The sequence below is a fragment of the Mustela erminea genome, chromosome 17, assembly GCF_009829155.1.
Source record: "Mustela erminea isolate mMusErm1 chromosome 17, mMusErm1.Pri, whole genome shotgun sequence".
Taxonomy (NCBI): Eukaryota; Metazoa; Chordata; class Mammalia; order Carnivora; family Mustelidae; genus Mustela; species Mustela erminea.
In genome coordinates this window covers 68364299-68383921 of record NC_045630.1, presented here as the reverse complement: position 1 = coordinate 68383921, position 19623 = coordinate 68364299, and the positions used below count along the sequence as shown (strand labels likewise).

The following is a 19623-nucleotide window of genomic DNA, read 5'->3' as shown; positions in this document are numbered from 1 at the left end:
GACTCTCCGTCGGCCTCGCTACGGCAGAGTCGTCCTAGCGCACGAGGCTCACAGACGCGGCCTGCAAATGCGCAGCCTAGGGTACAAGCGGGAACGGCAGACTCGATGCGGCAATGGTTTCGGAGGGAAGACGGTCTGGCACCCTGGGCCACTCCCTGGGGACTGCGTGCGTGCCCGCTCAGAGGCTCAGGCTCGAGTCACACGCGTGTTCTTTCTGCACACGCAGGACCACGGGGACTACAGCTCGAGAGTGACTGAGGGAATGTGAGAGTGACTGTGCTCGGAGCTTTCCGACCAGCGTTTTCACTGAAGTGCTGGCTGGAGAGTCTGAGACAGGACATGGCTGCTATCACACCACAGTCCAGGGCGCCCAGGCCGGAGCAGGGCTCTCCTGAGGACCCAGAGACCATGCTGCAGACCCTGCGCGTCTTGAGAGGGAAGAGCCCCATCTCCGCACTCTTCCTCACGGGCGCCCACTACCGTCTCCATGGGACGTCGCTACTTCCCAGGACCGCCTCCCGCCACCCTGCCCCACGGTCTTCTCTCGCCTTGACACCCGTGGCGACCCGATCAGCAGCTCTATTTTAGCCTCTAGCCCATTCCCGGGACGGACGCTGCTCAGCAGCCCTGGATGAACCCAGAGCAGACGCTGAGGGTGAGCAGCCCCAGGCTGGGCAGTCAGGGGCCCAGCTCTGTCCTCCACGGGCCTCACTGCCAGCACGGAGCACGTCTTTTCCCAACAGTCCTCAGGCGGGGAGGCAGAGGGAGAGCTTGCAAGCCCTGCAGCGGGCGCCTTACAGGCTAAGGGAGCGGGCGAGGCAGGGGGGTCGATGCTGGCTGCAGTCGCTGCCCGGGCTCCCCTCCTTGGGGAGGCGGCCAGCACCATGTGGCCCCCCTCACCTGTCACTCTCCAGCAGGTCCTCAGGGAAGCTGCCGGTGGACAGCCGCTGCGTCCCGGGCTCCGGGGCATCATACGGCTGGTTGTTCTCGAAGTGCTGAATGATGTTCCTCACGTTGCCTGGCTTGACTGGAAGCAGAGACACAAGGGAGCGCACTCCGTTTTCTGTCCGGGGACGGCGCCCCAAGACCCTCGCTCCCGCCTGGCCCCGAAGACAGAGCTATGAGCAAGCAGGAGGACAGCAGCACTGGGTTAGGAGCCGGGAGACACGGTGCTCTTCCTCTGGATTCGTCCCTGGGACCAGAGCCCTGGACCAGACCCGTCCCAGGGACCAGACCCGTCCCTGGTCTAGCTCCAGGCCCTCTCCCACTAGTGTGCAGAGCAGCACGGTGGTCTCGCTCTCTCTCTCTCTCACGTTTCTTATTCAAAGAAACAAGACAGGTAAGAAACTCAAAAGGCTCGTGTGATGCCCGAGAGGGGCTCTCGTCCTCAAAGACAGTGAGTTCAGCTCCAGGGACCTCAGAACAGGAGCTGGGGAAGCCCTGATCCTACCTACACGACCTGGGGGCCCGCCTGCGGAAACGTCCACATCTCCCTGAAGAGCCGATGCTGGGCTCTGCAAGAGCGCGCCCGGGCCAGAGGACGCGGAACTCAGGACCCTCTGGGCAGCAGCTGGGGAAGAGTTTCCCAGACCCACTGCGAGGGGGCTGTGAGGACGTGTTTGGACGAGGGACTGCTATGTCACCCTTACTCTGGGGACCGCGGCCACCTCCACCTGTCCCGGGCTCAGCGATGCAGCTCACACCCTGAGCAGCACCGCTGGGAGATGGCGTGGGGCCCGGGAACACCCTGGGGCACGCAGCCACCGGCGGAGTCCCTGCTCCCCTCCTGCAGGCCACGCATCCTCGGCAAGTAGCCGCATGCCATGACGAGGGACAGTGTGGTCTGGGAGCCGGCATGACCGAGTAAGCCAGGGTAACGGTGAAACACAGGCAGGAAGGAACACAGTTTGTTAAAACGAGCCCGTCATTCACTGGGGTCCCCCGTTCTCTCTTGTCCGTCCTCTGGATGACAGCGAAACGAGACAGAAGTCGAGTCCACGTTACTAACAACCAGACACACTCCCTGCTAGTCAGGGGTGACCCCAAGCGGTCCAAAGCTTGGTGGTGGGGTGTCTGCCGCGGGGAGGGCGGGCTGGTCCTCAGATGCGGATCCAGACTTTCCTGATGTCCCGGGAACTCGAGAACACCAAACCCAATCGCTACATCACTGGGACCGCCAGGCCCCGGGTGGCAGATCGGTGGGGCTGGTCTCTCTCGGACAGGACGGACGGGACAGGGTGTGCGAAGAACAAAGGGCCGGGGACGTCAGGCCGTTCTTCTGTTTTTCTACCATTTTTATAGACCTTGTGTCAGAATTTTAAACTTTTTCTTCTTTAAAGTAGCATAAAGGATCTAGGAATTTAAAACCTTGAAATAATTTTGAATTTTTAACTGTCACTTTACAGAAAATGACTTCTAGTGCCCAGATGTTTCCTGACTGCATCCCACGGCTCTCTCCATAGAGACCCACCGCAGAGCCAGAGGATCCCCGTCCTGTGACGGTGCTCGTGCGGGGGCCGGGGAGGGGGGCGAATCCACAGCACCTGGGCTCCCCCCGCCTGGAGGCGCTCAGCCTCTCGGGATTGATGTGAGGATGTGATTTTTCCATGCGCGGGGGCTTAGCCACGCGAGGCTCCCGTGCAGGGTGGGACGTTCCCTCTAACTGCTGCACTTACACGGCGCCGTCCACCACATTCAGAGTCAGGGTCAGGGAGGGGCCACGCCGGAGAATTGAAGCAGAGGCGCGGACAGACAGTAAAAGCCCCAGAGTACCGTTGAAGCCCTGCTGTCTACTGAAGAAAGCCCGCACAACCCTCGAGAATGAGGAGTTTTGTCATTTCCGAGGACACTGCGTGGGACGTGGCCTCCCGCGCGCACACAGAGCCCCGGCACTTCTGGAGCCCGGTCCCCGAGACGGGAAGGGCTGGAGAGCAGCGCCCGGAGCGGGCTGCGTCACAGGGCCGCTGGGGCAACAGGGACGGACAAACAGAGGAAAGGGACGGACGGACGGACGGAGGAGGGGCCCACAGGGAGAGAAGGAGACACAGACTTGAGAGATGGAAACTCAAAGCTAAAGCAAAGAAAAACCCACAGAAAATGGTCCTTTTACCTTCCACAGGGGACAAGGGAATATGAAATGCTAAAAAAAAAAAACAAACAGAAACAAAAGTAAACCATGAAAAGTCAATCCAATGCTTCAAGACTCAAAACAAAACTTACATTGAGCTGGAAAGTGAAAAGGTAGTGGGGCAAACCTCTGGTCTCATCCAGAAGAGACCCCCCAACCCCAAGAGCCATTTCCGAAAAGGCTGCCGGCCCACCCCAGGGCCCTTCCCAGACTCCTGAGACTAACGGTGGCGGCTGAAGACGCTGCCCGGGGGCCGGCGGCAAGTTCCGGAGCCATGACAGAGCCGGGAGCCCGCGAATGGCCCACCCGAGTTCCGGGTACGCAGTGGCATCGGGGGGCCTCTGGGCCCCAAACCTGCCCCATCTGCCTAGCTCTGCTGCACGGTCACTCGGACGTCCCCTCGAGGGCCCCCATGTGCCGCCCGCACGACGCCGGGGCCTGGACAAAGCCAACTGGAGAAGGTGGATGGGGCAGTTACTGCCGCTGGCAGGGGGTGGGGGTGTTCCTCCGTGGCCATACGGGCTCTGAGTTTCTAGACTCAGGCCCAGGGACCAGCATGGCCTTCTGGTCCCTGTCCCTGGAAAAGCCTGCATGCACCGGCAAGGGGAGACTGAGCAGCAGGGACAGGAAGTGGCGTGTGGGCCCGTGGCTGCACCCTGCCCAGGCCGCCGACCCCCTAGACTCACTGCTCTGGGACGAGCTTTTAGGCTTCCCGATGTACTTGAGGATAGGGTTTCGCCTCTTGTCCTCCAAGGCGTCCTTGTCTTTTTTGGAATTGCTGCTCTGCTGAGACAAGAGACACCTGGTTTGGAGAAGGTCCCAATCCCCAGACATGGCCATTGGCCCAAGGAGCGCCCCGAACTGGGAAGCAGACTCCCACAGGTTCCTGAGCCGGCCTGGGGACTACCGGCCTGGTACTGAGCTCATCTGTGGGTCCTCATGGACACTCACGTGAGGGCAGTGGGATCAAGGGCAGGGATGGGGTGGGGGGACTTTCCCAGCATGTTCCCTCCCTGCCCCCGCAAAGAACCGCACCAGAAGATACTTTCTAGATAGCTCTGTCACCTTCTTGGTCTTTGGGAAGAAGGGCAGCCACTTGTCCTTGTCGGGAGCTGCCTGGGCCTTTTCAGCTGCACTGGAAGGCCGTGCCTCTCGGACACGGAGCCCGGCATGGCTCATGTAGGCATTGAGGGCGAAGTCCATGGGGGCGCTGCGACGGTGGGGGGGAGGGGGTGCGGGCAGAGTGCTTGTGCTGTCCCTGCCACCCAGGCGGTGGTCCCGGAACAGCAGCGGCCTGGACCCCACGCCCCGCTGTGACTGGGGGGGAACATGCAGACTGTGACCCCTGAGGCCAGGGGCCCCCATAGCATCACACTCACCTCCTGTCCTCCTCGTACTTGGACCTGGAATCAAAGAAAGGACAGGTGACTCGCACCACGGGGCACAGCTGTGTCCATCTGCAGCCGTGTCCGCCGCGCGGACGTGGAAGATGGGGGCCGTCGGGGACGGAGGCTGGGCCTCGACTCTTGGGCTCTGCTCGGAGCTGGCGTGGGGCCCAGGCAGGGACAGCTCTCCCTCCCCTGGGGGCCTCCGCACAGCCCCAGCAAGTATTCTGGAGAAAGGGGCTCTGCCGCGCCCACTGAGGGAAGACAGAAGGTCATACCCTGAGACCGGATCTAAGGGAACCCGTTGACCAGGCAAATGGTACCGGCAACAAACACTGGAGGGTCTGCTAGGGGCCAGGTGCTGCCTGACACGTGTGAACTCGACACACGTTAATGCACAGGATTCTCGGAAGGGCACGTGAGCCAGCAGCAGGTCTCTGGGATCGAGACCGAGGCTTCCCTGCTCGGCCCCATCACAAGCGGGGCGCTCAGGCGCCGGCGACACTGATCGCGTACAGGCTGGTGCCGCGCTCACCCCTGGGCGGACTCTGGCCGTCAGACCGCTAGGGCAGTGGGCCCGGGAGGTCTGAGGCGTGGCTGAAGGCTCAGCGGCTGCCCCGTCCGGCCCTGGACGTCAGCCCAGACCTTCTCCACGAGCCCCAGCCATGCCGTTCTCCGCAGCCCCCAGACGCCAAGCGCCCCCCCGCCCCGCCTCCCTCTGCCTGGGATGCTCTGCTCCCAGGTGCCATGAGGAGGAGCGGCCCACGTCCCGCAGGTGCCCCGTGCTGCTCTCCGGGTGTGGCTTGCCCTGACCCTCTTTGAAACGGCCTCGCGCTAGTTCCAGACCCCTTCCTCGGAGCTGCTGCCTCCCTCTCCTCGTTCCGAACGCGCTACAGAACCTGCGCGTCAAATGTGGCCTCCTCCTGCTACCACGTCCGCGTCACGGGAACTGCTCTTTTGCCCACGAACACATCCCAAGAGCCCGGAAGAGACCCCATCAAGCTCACTGCTCCGAACGGCCTCGGGAACAAACTACGAAGACCTCCTCGTGCCCCTTTTGTCAGTGTGTAGCTGAGACTGAGGTCACGTGGGCCTGAGCCTGACGTGTGCCCACAAAGTCATGCGGGGGACAATGTCGAGATGGGCCGGAGAGGCACGGCCGCTGTGCTGCGAGCTCCTTCCTCGCGCTAGGCCGGTCGCCCGTCCTCCAGCTCATCTGCCTCCTGAAGGCAGCCCCCCTGCAGACACGCGGCGTGGGCCTCCCACTGGGCTCCACGGAACGTGCGGGCAGGAGGAGGCTTGCAAGGCAGCAGACGGCTCCCATAGGCAGCCCCAGGCCCCGCACCGGCCGCCGAGTGCCACCACCCTCGCCTGAGAAAGGCAGCGGGAGAGCCAGTGGGGAAGGAGCGTGGCGTAGACGTGCAGGGGAGACGCTGGGCCACAGACCCACAAATGCTCGCGTGTGTTCGTGCAGGGGTAGGCACGGAGAGCGCACTCACAGAATGTCCGCCAGGGCGGCCAGCTGCTTTTCGGCCACTTGGCGTTCTCGGACAGGGTCCCCGTCCAGGCCCAGCAAGTCGTTCTCCCCGTAGAGACTGCCTAGCCCCAGGGTGCGCTTCGCCCTGAGTCAGAGAGACACGGACACAGATGCCGACAGAGACCCAGCAGGGGCGAGCGCGCGCACACGGGACGCACTCGGCACGGGGACAGCGGGTGCTGAGGCGGAGGGAGCGGCGGGCCGGCACCTGTAATCCTGTATCTGCTCCTGGATCTCGGGCATGGCCGCCTCCTGAGCTTCACGGAGCGCGATGCGGACGTCCTCACTGGCACGCAGACGCAAGTCTGGTGGGAACCAGGGAGGACAGAAATGGGGCTTCAGAAGAGGGGCCCGCACCTGGGGAGCCCCCAGTAGCCCAGCTTTCCGCCCTCCTGTGAGCCAAGGGAGGCGGAGGCCTGGATCCAGCCGGTTACTCCTGAATCTAGGACTGGAGCCCTGACGTCCAGGTCCCAAGGTGAGGACACGACCCCTGGGTGCTCCAAACCACAAGACATGGAAGGACCTTAGAGCCCTGCCTGCCGTCAGACATGCCCCAGGGACTGCCCGGCCAGTGCACGAGCCTGAGGAGGCAAGGCCCTCACGGGACCTGTGCTGAGTGTCCTGTCCCTGTGGCAGCATCACAATGGCAAGGGCCAGTCCCTGCCCAGCTCCGTTCACCCTCGACCGTGGGAAACCTATTGTCTAGAAAGCTGCCTGGGACCCCCTCCTTAGGCTGCTGCCCTCTAGGCCACCTTCCCTTAGCTCTTCTACTCACGAGCTGAGTGTGAGAAGGGAGCGGAGCGACCACCTGGCCGGCCAGGTCCTCTCTGGGCCGCTGCTCTCAGCATCAGTGAGGAACTTACAGAACCAAAAATGCCGACCTTGAGGTGGGCTAGAGGAAGCCCCGGTTTCTGGACTTTGTAGAACTCCCCAAGGGATTCTGATGCTCGACCAGGCTTAGGAACCCCTCAAGTCCCACCTCCCCTTGGTACAGACGACCCCGCTGCGTCCAGGCGGATGGAGGGCAGAACTGAGCGCGTGTTTGAGGGGGTCATGTCTTCCCTCCCTGGACGAGCTCCCCAGGCAGGGCCTGTCCCCTGGTGCTTGTCCTCCAGCTACCACAAGGTGCTCTGGAGGAACGGCCCCCACCTCCCCTTCCTAGAGGAGGGGTGCCCAAGGATGGGCTCTGCGCCCTCTGTGCTCTGGAGCCCCCCAGGACCCAGGACAACACTAAGGGGCCCATGAGCTGACTTACCAATTTCAGCCTGTAACGCCTCTGGGACTTTGACTCTCAGCGGCTGCAAGAGGGGATAGTAGGGGTGAGTGGTGAGACCCCCAGCCAGGGCACACGGGAGACGTCACCCTGAGGCAAGGAGAGCCTCCCACCCTCCTCGTCTCCTTCCCTGACCCCCGCCGCGTCCCCCTTACTCCCCTGGGAGCCTGCACGCGAGGCTAGGGCGTTTGAGAAATGGAACCTGAAGCCACAGGGCCAGCTGGCCACCTTCGGGGCCGGCCCCGTGGGTCCGCCAGTTCCTACTGTTGCCAACTGAGCAGCAACAGGGAAACTTCGCTGGGCCCTCTCGTCTGCTCCCTCCCATGGCCGAGCGTCCAGCGGAGCATGGAGCACGGGGACCTGGCCACGGGGACAGGCTGGCGGCTGCCACCCTCCTCCAGACCCACGCAAGGGGATGGGCCCGCGAGTCCTGAGGAACACGGCTCCCTCCCATCTCGTTAACCCTGCGAGCTCACACCGGAACTGGAAGACTGGGAACATCACTGGTCAGACCAGGCCCACGGTGCCGCGTGGGGCACGGGGGAGGGGCACCATCGTGGCCCTGTCCGCTTACATGGCGCTCCTCTGCCCATACCCTGGGCTTCTTCCTTGCAAACCCTGCTTTGGGCGGTACCCCAAGGGCTCTGTCAGAACCCCTGTCATGGCTCACTGATCTCGACGGCCATTGCGGGGGTGGGGTTGGGGGGGTGTCTCTGTGTCTTTGCTGCTCTGTCCCCTGATGGGCAGGCAAGGAGGGTTGGGGGGAAGCAGCTGTGGCCCAGGGGACAGGCAATGTGACTTCTACTGTGCACACAGGAATGAAGGGGCCAGGAAGGAGCTCAGGGTTGAGAGCAGGGCGTGAACACGACCCAGGAATCCCTAGACCTGACTTCTCTTCAAGAACCTGTCTCCACCCAGCCTGAAAATGTGGCTTCATTTTCCCTCTGCTCCTGAGTGGCCCCAAGAGTCCAGTAAAACTAACCCAATCCGTGACTACCTTACCGCATTTTTCTCTAGAAAAATGTTCCAGATGTCTTTTCCTAAGGTTCGAGAATCCTTGGGGTGTGTCTGCTGATAAACTTCTGTGCACAGGTAAAAAAGCTAGGAGGGGAGAGAAAACGGGTTGGAGCAGCGGTTCCCCACGGCCCGACTCTGGAGCGGGATTCCAGCCCCAGGGGAAGGCGGGCAGGGCCCGGAGACCTCTGTGAGCCTTGCCGGGAGAGGTGCTGGGATGCCGGGCGGGCGCAGGCTCCTGACGCGGCTGAGAAGGGAAGATGCGTCAGACAGGCCCAGCGAGCAACCTACAGCTCAACGTGGCCACACGGAGGCTGAGAAGTCCTGGCTTCGTGTTCAAACCTTCTGGCAAATCCACGCCAGCCCCGGCCCACAGCCTCCAGCAGAGGACTCTGTGCGCCCCGCCCCTGAGGTCTGGCCTCGTCCTCGTCCCCCACCCCCCCACCCCTGTCTCCTGAGGGTCCGTGGTTTGCTTCTGTCTTGCCGCCGGTGTCAGGTGCTCAGGGCACACCTGCGGGGCCCGTGACGTTGACCCAGGCCCCCGCGGCTGTCAGCCCCGCAGGAAGTCAGCGGTCCGGGGCTTGCGAGGGACACAAGGTCCTCCTCTCTGGTCCGTCCTTCTCCGAGCACGGAGCAGCATGAGAAAAGCTGCTGAGGCTGCTGGCCCTGAGCCCTGGTCCCAGGCACCCTGTCCCGTGTGCCGTCATCACCTTTGTCCCCTCGCCCACGTGAACGCTGCGGATCTGCCATCCCCGGTGTTGCCCAGGAGGGACCTTCCGACCAGACTGAGAACGGGGGCGGGGGTCCCGCCTCGCTCCCCCCGCACCGCCCCAGGCTACAGGAAGCCCTCCTGACTTGCACCTTCTGGGCCCAGTGACTGTCCCTGAGCAACCTGCCGCAGCCCGCGGATCCAACCCCTCTCGAGGGCGGAGGCAGGAGGGAGGGAGCCCACAGGCCCCGGTCCGGAGGCTGCTCCCGACTCACCAGCGGACTGGGGTCAGCCTGAGAGAAGATGTAGCGCAGGAAAACGGCCAGGTGAGCGGGCCGAGCCTTCAGCTTCTCCAGGTCCTGGAAGACGCTGTCGCTCTGCAATGCAGGAGCACGGGGGCGGCTGGACGCGGGGCACAGCAGCTCGGCCTCCCGCAGCTGGGCCCCCATGGCCCCTGCCGCCCCCAGCCGACAAGCGGTGGGCCCGCCCTGCCCCGCCCACGGCCGCAGCGGCTCTCTGTGCCTCCAGCAACGGCAGCTGGCGGGACCATGACGAAAGGAGACCAGGAAACCGTTACCTCGTTGTTGAAATAACCCGGGTCATAATCTTCCTCTGGGCCAATAATTAAAGGCTTCGGGCTCTGGTCTGTGCCCTGGGGAGAGAAGCCAGTGGCAGGGAGCAGAGGTTAGGGGACGGGAGTCAACAGTGCGGCACTGGCAAGGAGCGCGGCACGGTCTGGCGAACGTGGCATCTCCCCACCTCCCCAAAATCTGAGGACAGGACGACAATTTCCACCTGCAGAAGTCAAGAGCTTCCGGGCAGGGCTGCCAGGGCACGTATGCGTGGGCACGGGAAGCGAGAGCGGGGGTGCTCTTCCTGTTTGCGAAAGCCCCGGGGGGCAGTGCCAGCTCTGGCGATGGTGGGCTAAGGCTCCGTTGTCCCCTCGGCAGCCACACCTGCGCCCACCACAGCCCACACCCGTGCCTGCAGCCACCGGCCGCTCTGTCACACGACAGCTCCCCACCCCTGCCTCCTGGAGCAGAAGGGCGCAGAGCTGACCTCTGTCCCCTGCGCCTGCCCGAGGCGATGACGGGTCTCAAATCCAGGTTTCTCAGTGTGACCTGCTTCTCTGCACCAATTTTACTAAAACTGAGCCCTAACTGGTGAGCCGACGTTAGGAACGAGGAGAGAGTTCATCCAGCGCAGGCCTTCCGGATGCTTCCTTGGCCTCGCAGAGGCCCCTCCCAGCCGTGCTCTCCACTCAGCGCAACCTTCCTCATTTCCACGGGCCCCCCAGGTCACTCAAATCCACCCTCTCCCTGGCGCAGACGCCTCCCACCCCTTCACTCCGGCGGCCTCCCCGACGGCGCCTCCTGGGAGTCCCTCACTCATCCTGCTCTCCTGGACGTCTGTGGGCCTGACGCTCAGCACGGGAGTCGGAGAACCCGAGGCCCAGAAGGTAGGCCAGTGACCAGAGCCCGGCACCCACGGACACGGGAGGGAGCGAGGCCCAGAGACACCGAATGAGAGGCAGCCTGCGTTCCGGCCTCCTCGGCATCCGTGGCACCGTGGGGTGCGGGATCCCCAGGGGACGCTGGATGGCCACCTGTGGCTCTACCCGGCTCTCGGGTGACGCGTGAAAACACCAGGTTTTTGTGTGTTGTGGAGAGAGGGGAGGGTATTTTAAAAGTCTTTACAAATACGAAGTTTTGGGCGCCTGGGTGGCTCAGTGGGTTAAGCCGCTGCCTTCGGCTCAGGTCATGATCTCAGGGTCCTGGGATCGAGTCCCGCATCGGGCTCCCTGCTCAGCAGAGAGCCTGCTTCCCTCTCTCTCTCTCTGCCTGCCTCTCTGCCTACTTGTGATCTCTCTCTGTCAAATAAATAAATAAAATCTTAAAAAAAAAAAACAAAAACAAAAAAAACAAATACGAAGTTTTTCTGATTATGAAGGCAGAAGATGCTCATTATTAAAAAAAAAAAAATCAGACGTTATCCAGGTACACGAGCGAACACAGGAGTTCCCGATGGTTCTGTGTGCTGCTGCCGCGCGCGATGGTCCCGCCAGCCCCGCCCTCACCCGCACAGAGTACGATTCGGAAACGGGGGCCGTTCTGTAGCCGCTCCTATCGTTCAAAGAGAACAACTCCCACGGTTTTCCGGGAAAGGGAGAAAGCCTCCGTGCCAGGGTCTCCACACCCGCTCCTGTCAGCCGCCCGAGGGAGCCCCCGCTCCAGAGAAGCACGAGCCCGGGGCATGACCCCACAGTGCCCCAGGGAGGGCAGGGGGTGGGTGGACGCTGGGAAACGCTGTTGCACAAAACCAGGAGGTCCTGCCATGCTGCTCCCATGCAGGGACCCAGCTTCTGCCTCCAAAACGTCAGAGAAGCCCCACAACAGCTCAGAGTCCCTGCACTGAGCCCACGACGCTCCTCCCGCTGCCCCCCTGCACCCAGTCTACCCCTGCAGGCAGTAGCGGCCACACCAGGTTTTCAGGGCCATGGGGGCCCAGGGAAGCGCCCCCGGCGGGCAGACGTGCCTGGGGCAGGTCCCCAGGTAGCTGACGTCTGTTAGGCTCCTACGTCAGCGTGCCGGACAGTAAGGTCTGGTGTAAGACCGAGCATTTTCCTGAAGAAGGAGGTGCACGGGAGTACCCCAGAGACACAGAACAAGGCTCCGTGCATTTCATACAGGTGCCACCTGCTCTTCCCTGTCCTGCCCCCCCCCCGCGTCCTCACAAGCAGCCGCTCACTCTCGTTCTCTAGGCAAAGTCTCCCTTCAAGGGGGTTTAGCCGGAGTATTCCTGGCCAGACCCCGGGTAAGCTGGTTCTGGAGGCGGGAGGGAGAACCACAAGGGGCTCTGGACCCCTCACCTGGTCGCCGGCGCCGGGCACTGGCGTGTCCGAGGCCTGCCGCCGGTGGTGCTGGGCCAGCCGGGCCATGACCACAGGGGAGGTGCGGGGACTGTCCAGCCCAGGGTCCGACAGTGCCGAGTTCCGACTCAATAGCGCCTGGAGGAACAGAAAGCCCATCCAGAAGGTCCCCCTTGGCTGGTCTGGAGATGCCCCTCTCCGGGGTGCACACGCCCAGTGGCACACGGAGCCTTCGGTCACAGGGCGCCTGGCTCGGCGCCCACGACGGCGCTCTGCGGCAGACCCCAAGGCTCCTCCCACTCGGCTGGCTCCGGGCACGCATCCGAGATGGCATGGCCACAGCCGGGAAGGACCCACGCGTGCGGCCATGGCTGCGGCTGCTTCCTCACGCCCAGAGGCTCGCCACTGTACGTGCGCCTCTCCCTGCCCGACTCCTCACAGAACAGACGCCAAGTCTGATGGTCCTGCACGCAGGGTGCATGTGAAACCCATTCTGCATGCAAAGTAGAGCGGCTAAAAGTCCGGGAGCTGGGAGCGTGGCTGAGGCACAGACGTGGTGGGTCAGAGGCTACGGCACAACCCGCCACAGTTTGAGACGGGGCTGGCGCCCGCGGGCACTCACCTCATTGAGGGACGGGAAGCGTTCTGTCCCCGAGTCCAGGCCACTGTCCCCCTCCTGGGAATCCAGGGAGAGTTGCCCTGGGGAGGAAAGAGCGTACATGGGAGGTGGTGCCGTGGCCTGGGGGCCTGCGTGGGCTCAGGAAGGCGAAGCGGACACCTTCCCTCCTTTCCCGGTTTCCCTCAGGTCAGACGCTCCACACCCCGCTTCCGGCTCCCTGTGGGCCAGTGCCCGGTTCTATCACCTCCTGGAGCGAGCGTCCACGGCTCTGTCACCGCAAGACTCGCCCTCAACCCACCACATTCCTCTCTGGCTCGACTCGCCTCCTATCACGGGAGCGGCTCCCGGGCTCCCGAGCACCAGGCTCGTGGGCAAGCTGGGGTCTAGACCTCCATCAGCCCAGGAGCACCCTGGCATGCACCTTCAGTGGGAAGCTCCCGCCCCCGCGACCCCCGTCCCCGTGCGCGAAGGCCGCCTTCTCTCCCTCTCCGCCGGGCCACAGCCAGTCCTTCCGGGGTCGGCCCGCTGGGGCGGGGAGCAGGGAGACCTGGGCCGGAGAGCCGGGGTGAGGACCTCACCTTCTGATGCTCTCTGGCTGGCGTCACCACATGGGAGGGGCGCGTCCTGCAAAAGGAAGGGCAGAGCGTGGGCACGATTCGTGAGCCTCTCCGGGACTCGGGCCTTCCTGTGGGGTGTCCCGCCCTCCCTCGGTCTTAGCACCCGCGGCAAGCAGCGGCCCTTCCTGCTCTGTCGCCGCAGCAACGCCCGGGCCGGGAGCTGCTGCGTCCCTGGCAGAGTGAGGAGGGCGCGAGCCCTAACGTGCAGACGGGGCTTCGCCCTCACCGGAAGATTTCGGGCTCACGGACGTGCTGCCCCAACCCCTCAGCACCTACTGCCTTGGTCAGCGGGACCCGGGGGAGCATCCCAGCAAGGACCCGAGGAGCTCCAGTGCAGGGTTGTGTAGAGGTGGGCCGGCCCTGAAGGACCGAACCGCGGTGACGGTGCGCCACGCTCGCGAAGCACGCTTCTCTGGGCCTCACTTAGGCTGCTGGCAACGCTGCCGCCCGTGTGACCAGGGAGCAAATGGGAGCCCAGACCGTGCGTGACTTGCCCACCCAAGGCGCGCAGCAGAAGGACTGACACTGGGGTTGGAGCTCAGCCCTGCAGGCCTCGGCCGGATGTACTGGCTGCTCCAGCCCGGGGAGCCCGTGAGCACAGCTGCAGGGCAGACGCACACGGCCCGTGACGGGGGCTCGCTTGGACTCTGACCATCAGCGCCCCCGCAGGCCCTGCTGGGCTCTCTAGCTCACAGACGAGGACACCGGGGCTCCCGGGGTCAAGCAGTTGGCCCGAGGGGCCGAGAGCTGGTGAGCTCAGAACCCGAGCGCCTATTGGCCACGTGACACGGACGTGCCCTTCAGGAAACAGAGCAGCTTGAATTTGATCAGCCTGTGGCGCCCAGACAGTCTGATCTGGGTGTTCTCGAAACGAAAGGAGGTGACCCTCAAATCCTTCACTGGCTTTGCAAATACTGCTCTTGGAGACCTTCGTTTCCGGAGAGTTCCTTCTTAATCAGCCCGCAGGACTCAGGCCTGACTGAGACGGTGCAGGATGAGAGGCATGGATCCCTGATTGGCGCGGGTCATGGCATCTCCTCCCTGGGGCTTCCCTACAGACGTGGCTGCATGGTGGGCTGACATGGGGGGCCCTGCGGTATGGGAAGAGACCCACCGTCTGCGGTGCACGTGGCCTGAGAGGCCGCCATGGATGCGCTGGTAAAACCAGTGTGGGAACGGCCACACTCCTGGGAGGGAGTGGACAAGGAGACTCAAGCCAGTGGTCCGGCTGAGCCCACAAGTACTTCTTTGCACCGCGATGGCAGGCTCTTGGAGGGCGACAAACGGTCCCCCGCCCGCCGGGTGGCTCCCCATCCCATGCCTCCAAAGCAAGAATCGCTGCCCCTTGTCTCTGTGAGGCACTAACTGCCCACTGGTCGGTCCAGGCTTGGCACGACTCAGGAGGCCTCTGCCCAGGCTGACCTCCCAGTTCTGCCTGCGGCTCCCCGCACGGCGCCCCTCCCTGGGGCCCGGCCGTGGCACTCACCACGCCGCCGCTGCCCATCTCCTGCTGGATCTTCAGCTGCAACTGCGTGACGCGCCTCCGGGCCCCTTCGATCTGCTCTTCCAGCGGGCTGGCGGGGTTCCGGCTGTACACCTCACAGATGCGCTGGGGACGACGAGGACGACAGGGAGGCACGAGGTGGTTAGTGGGGAGCACGGCCCCCCAGGAGGCGGACAGCGGGCTGTGACCCCCGAGCCCAGAGAGGACACGGCGTGCTCTGCCTGCAGAGATGCGTGTGAGCTCGTGGTCGCTCGGGAGGAGAGAAAGGAGCAGAGGCGACGGGAAACGCCACAGAGGCCAACCGGAGGCCAACCGGAGGCCAACCGGAGCGAGATGACACAAGGGCCGTCCCCTCTGAACCACCGCTTGAGGCCGGGCGTATGCCTCATGCTAACAAGGTCTGCCTGGGCTCCGGTTCGGGCACCAGATGCTCAGTGTCCGTACGCAACAGTCGGCACGGAGCTCCCACGCAGCCGAGTCCCAGGTGCCCCGTCTGGCCGCAGGTGCAGCCGGGAGCCACTCGGACGCTCACCTGTGCGTACCTGGTACGCATGGAGAGCACACGGAGCCTCGGCCTTGACGTCGGGGAGGCCTCCCTCTGAACCCTGTCCCCCATGCTCACTAGCTGTGTCAACCCGCGAAGCTTTCCCACGTCCTCCTGGGTAATGCGGGGATGATGGTCCTTGCCCGCCGGACGGCAGTGAGGCCCGGATGAGCCCTGGCCTGTGACGCCTTCCCCGAGCGCGGGTGCTGTGGCACTGCAGAAGGAAGCGCTCGCAAGGCCGGCCCATCACGCAAGCGCATAAAGCCGTGAGCTCAGCCGGGCCCCCTGCTGCCCCACGGCGCTCCAGGCCCGAGGCCCCCAGCCCCGCTAGGCGCCGTCCCCCAGCGGCCCTCCCGGCTGCACTGCCGACATCTGCGGCCTCTCCGGCCCCACACAGCAGCTCTGCCTCCCGCCGTGGGGGCTCTCCGGGGACCCTGTCTGCACCCTCAGTCCCCCACCCCACGGTCCCGTCCCTCGCTCCGCAGGAACGCTCCTCTCGGTTCTTTTCTTTCTTTTTCAATTTTTTAAAAAATTTATTTGACAGACAGAGATCACAAGTAGGCAGAGAGGCAGGCAGAGAGAGGAGGAAGCAGGCTCCTGCTGAGCAGAGAGCCCGATGCGGGGCTGGATCCCAGGACCCTGGGATCATGACCCGAGCCGAAGGCAGCGGCTTAACCCACTGAGCCCCCCAGGCGCCCCCTCCTTTCTGTTCTTAAAACGAAAACCCGCCACCACCACGAGGCCCTTCCCTTGATTCTGATGATCTTTAAGCCGCTGCCTTGGCCCTTTCTCCCTCCTTCCACAGACACGTCCCCAGACAAGGCTCGACCCTGGGGGCCCAAGGTGTGAGGCCTGCACACGGTCTCCCTCCTCGGAAGCCGTCCCGGTGGCCCCCACCCTCCCTCACAGCCTGTCCGCAGCTTCGGTGGGTCCCTGTGTCCCGAAATTCACGTGGGCCTGTGCTGCTGACAGCAAACGCAGGCCGGACGTTACTTAGTCCCACAGGCAGCAGGACCAACAGCGTAACAGCCGACGTAGCAGGAGGCGACGGGCACGCCGTGCCGCAGAAGCCCCCCCGAAACCCCACGGCACAAACGCAGGCCGGGACGCTACTTAGTCCCACAGGCGGCAGGACCAACAGCGTCATAGCTGACGTAGCAGGAGGCGATGGGCGTGCCGTGCCGCAGAAGCCCCCCCGAAACCCCACGGCGCACACGCAGGCCGGGACGCTACTTAGTCCCACAGGCAGGCAGGACCAACAGCGTAGCAGCCGACGTAGCAGGAGGCGACGGACGCCGCGCCGCAGAAGCCCCCCACCCCGAAACCCCGCAGCGCACGCTCTCCTCCCTGCACGGGCCCCCGGGGGCCCCACTCAGTCCCCAGTTCCGACGACCACCTTCACGCCGAGGACCCCGAGCCTGTCCCAGCCCTGCCCTTTCCGTCGAGGCTCAGCTCCCTCACCTCCACGTGGCCGGTGGTCATTTTCTCAAAGTCCCCTGAGCACGCAGAGCTGACCTTCCCGTCTCCCCCCAAACCCTGCTCTGCTGCCTCCCTGCACCGCCAGCACTGCTGCCGTCCCGGCGCCCAGACTCGGGTCTCCTGCTCTTCCTGCCCTGCTACCTGCCCCCGCAGGCCGTGTGTTCAGCCACATGACCTCGACGATGTCCCCCGTGGCCCCGCGTCTCCCGTGCCGACTCCTACCCCTCCGGCTCGGTCTGCTGTAGCGGCCGCAGGATGTCTCTGGGGAACACTGGTTTGGGGATGGGACCAGTCCCTGCTCAAAGTCCTCCGACCCGTCCCATGGTCTTCAGAATGAACTCCAAGCTCAGGAGGGGTTTAAGGCCCAACACACCTTCCAGAGAGGAATGGGCAGAACCCAAACTCAAGCGCCACCTTGGAAGTCATCCGCGATGGCCGTGGATCCATCCTCCTCTGGGGCTTCTGTGCACCAGCACCTCAGAAACGGCTGACGCGGAATTCACGTAAGATAAACCTCGGCACGTCTGAGCGTACAGCTGAGGGGCCTGCGCACACCGGCAGGGTTCACGACGACAGCCCCACCACGCAACTCTGGAACAGGGCAGGGTAGCGTCCCGGACACCTCCTCCCCCGCCACCCCTGCAACCACTGATCTACTTGGCATCCTCATGGACGTATGTGTTCTGGACTTCCCCTTAAATGGGCTCACATGACCCATCGTCTTCTGCACCTGGCTCCCCCGAGCCTCATGTGTTCTTGGTACTTCCTGCCCAGGGCGGGGCAGGGGGGTGAGTCCGTCCCGCAGTCCGGACAGACCACCCTGGGCTGCTGCAGGTCGCGTGGCATCCTCTCTGGGGCTACGCTGTCACGAGGGCTGTCGTGAACGTCCGCGGACAGGTGTGCGTCTGGCCGTGTTCCCAGTTCTCCGGGGTCAGACCCGGGAGTGGGGCTGACGGAGCGTCTCTGCGCGTCGCTGCGCTGACTGTTCTCAGGAGTCACTGAACCGTGTCCATGGCGGCTGTGTGACTCCGCGTCCTCCCCGGCAATGGTGGGGATCCATCAGGGTAATGGGCACACGGAGAGTGCATACACCAGCATTTCCCCAACTTTTCCCCTCCCCCCTCACCAGTGCTGCCTTGGCTCCGGCCATCTGGGCGGGTATGCAGTGCGGCAGTGACCAGCACTGACCTGACGACCAGTCGCGGCGAGCTCACCAGGCGTCCGTGCACGTCTCTGCTGTACGTCCCACTGGCTCACGCGTCGTCTTACTACGTTTACGGAGTCCCTAACGTATCTGGCACCAGACCCCGATCGGACAGATGAGCTGCAAGTATTTCCTCCCATCCGGGGGATGGTCTTTTCACTTTTTTGATTGTGTCCTTTGATGCACAAAGACTTTTAATTTGGACGAAGTACAAACTGTTTACTTTTCGGTTGCGTCTACTTTTGCTGTCACGTGTAGGCAAACGTGGCCTGATCCAAGCTCATGAAGATTTCCACCTGTGTTTTCTTCGGAGCGTTCTGTGGTTTTCGAGAACAGTTTCAGTCCTTACATCTGTCCTTGAGAGGTCTGGGATAAGATTCAGCTCACACCGTGAAGTACGGACCACGTCCGTCCTCGGCACGTGGACAGCCGGCTGGTCCGGCACCACTGCTGGAAGACGGTTTTCTCCACCAAGTGGTCTGGATGCCTTTGTTAAAACCCAACTGACCCTCTACGTGTGCTTTGACTTCTGGACTCTGAGCTCTGTCCCACGGACCGACAGGCCTGCCCCGACTGCCCACGTTGCTCACTAAGACACTGCGATGCAGTTTGCCTGCATTTCCATCCACCCACAGATACCCCACTGGTTCACACACCCCAGAAGGAAAGCACCCCCCGCCCAGCAGCAGCTCAGTCCTGCCAAGCACGGGAGCGTGGTTCCACACGTCCGAGCCCTTGGCCTGTGCTATGCACTCACCGCTGCACCCTCCCCATCTGTCTGCCTGCGAAGGCCCACCCAAGGCCCCGCTGAGAGACCGCTCTCCCCCGAAGTCCCCGTGTGCCCCTGTGGTGCAGGGACTGCTGCCTGCTTCGTCCCCTCCCTGACTCTTCCTGTGCTGGGAGGTTTCTCTGCCCCCTCAGAGCCGTGCCGAGGGCAGGACTGTCTAGTCTCTCCACATCTGTGCACCACCCGACCTAGAACAATGCTTTATACGCAGCTTCCAAAAGAGGGTGAATGGAAATGAGGGGCCCCCCACCAACGGGGCGCCGCCCCTGCACCCCACCCCCACCAACGGGGTGCCGCCCCTGCACCCCACCCTCACCAACGGGGTGCCGCCCCTGCACCCCACCCCTCACCAACGGGGTGCCGCCCCTGCACCCCACCCTCACCAACGGGGTGCCGCCCCTGCACCCCACCCCCACCAACGGGGTGCCGCTGCCAGCAGCCTGCCCACCCGGCCTGCCCACCCTGCCTCCCTGAGACCTCCCTCGGCTCACTGTCTTCTCCCCACCGTCCCCTGCTGGCACTGGGCTGCGCGTCCACGTCAACCCGTGACCCAGGACCTCCGGTCCCTATTTACTGCCTCATCCGAGTTCTGCTGTGATGCGTCCCACGGTCACAGCTGGTCAGCGGGCCTCGGGTTTTGGGTGCTGGGGTTTGGCGGTGACGGGGCCCCGAGAGCCAGGCCGCGGCCGGCCGCCCTCGGCAGGGCCTCACCTGTAATTCTCTCTCCTCCTGCCTCAGCATACTGCGAAGGATCTGGGCGGCATGTTTTTGGAATTCGGGATCCTGGAAACAGAAAGGACCGGTGAGCGGTGAGGGCGGGCACCCGCGCAGCTGTTCTCCCGTCTGCCAGTTCTCAGGCTGAAAACCCAGAAGGGCTGTTGGGGTCGCCTGCACGTCTGAGTGACCCTCAGCTACTCACCCGACTTCAGGCACCTCCCGAATTCCCAGAGGCCTT

General features: G+C 63.7%; 1 protein-coding gene across 7 annotated transcripts in view; it reads right to left on the bottom strand.

Annotated features, from left to right (window-relative positions):
• Nucleotides 1-19623, bottom strand: part of ARHGEF11 (Rho guanine nucleotide exchange factor 11) — a 77818-nt gene that overhangs the window by 11841 nt on the left and 46354 nt on the right. For 3 of the 7 annotated variants that reach the window (XM_032318068.1, XM_032318073.1, XM_032318070.1), the window contains 16 exons: nucleotides 19380-19451; nucleotides 14637-14759; nucleotides 13112-13157; nucleotides 12537-12613; nucleotides 11915-12052; nucleotides 9623-9697; nucleotides 9321-9422; nucleotides 8325-8423; nucleotides 7305-7347; nucleotides 6258-6354; nucleotides 6012-6134; nucleotides 4507-4530; nucleotides 4193-4337; nucleotides 3814-3913; nucleotides 3110-3139; nucleotides 901-1027 (listed from right to left, as the gene is read on the bottom strand). In XM_032318068.1, the coding sequence (XP_032173959.1) occupies nucleotides 901-1027; nucleotides 3110-3139; nucleotides 3814-3913; nucleotides 4193-4337; nucleotides 4507-4530; nucleotides 6012-6134; nucleotides 6258-6354; nucleotides 7305-7347; nucleotides 8325-8423; nucleotides 9321-9422; nucleotides 9623-9697; nucleotides 11915-12052; nucleotides 12537-12613; nucleotides 13112-13157; nucleotides 14637-14759; nucleotides 19380-19451 (1421 nt within the window). The remainder of the gene's footprint in view (nucleotides 1-900; nucleotides 1028-3109; nucleotides 3140-3813; nucleotides 3914-4192; nucleotides 4338-4506; nucleotides 4531-6011; nucleotides 6135-6257; nucleotides 6355-7304; nucleotides 7348-8324; nucleotides 8424-9320; nucleotides 9423-9622; nucleotides 9698-11914; nucleotides 12053-12536; nucleotides 12614-13111; nucleotides 13158-14636; nucleotides 14760-19379; nucleotides 19452-19623) is intronic. The other 4 variants (XM_032318069.1, XM_032318071.1, XM_032318074.1 and 1 more) reach the window with 4 other exon arrangements.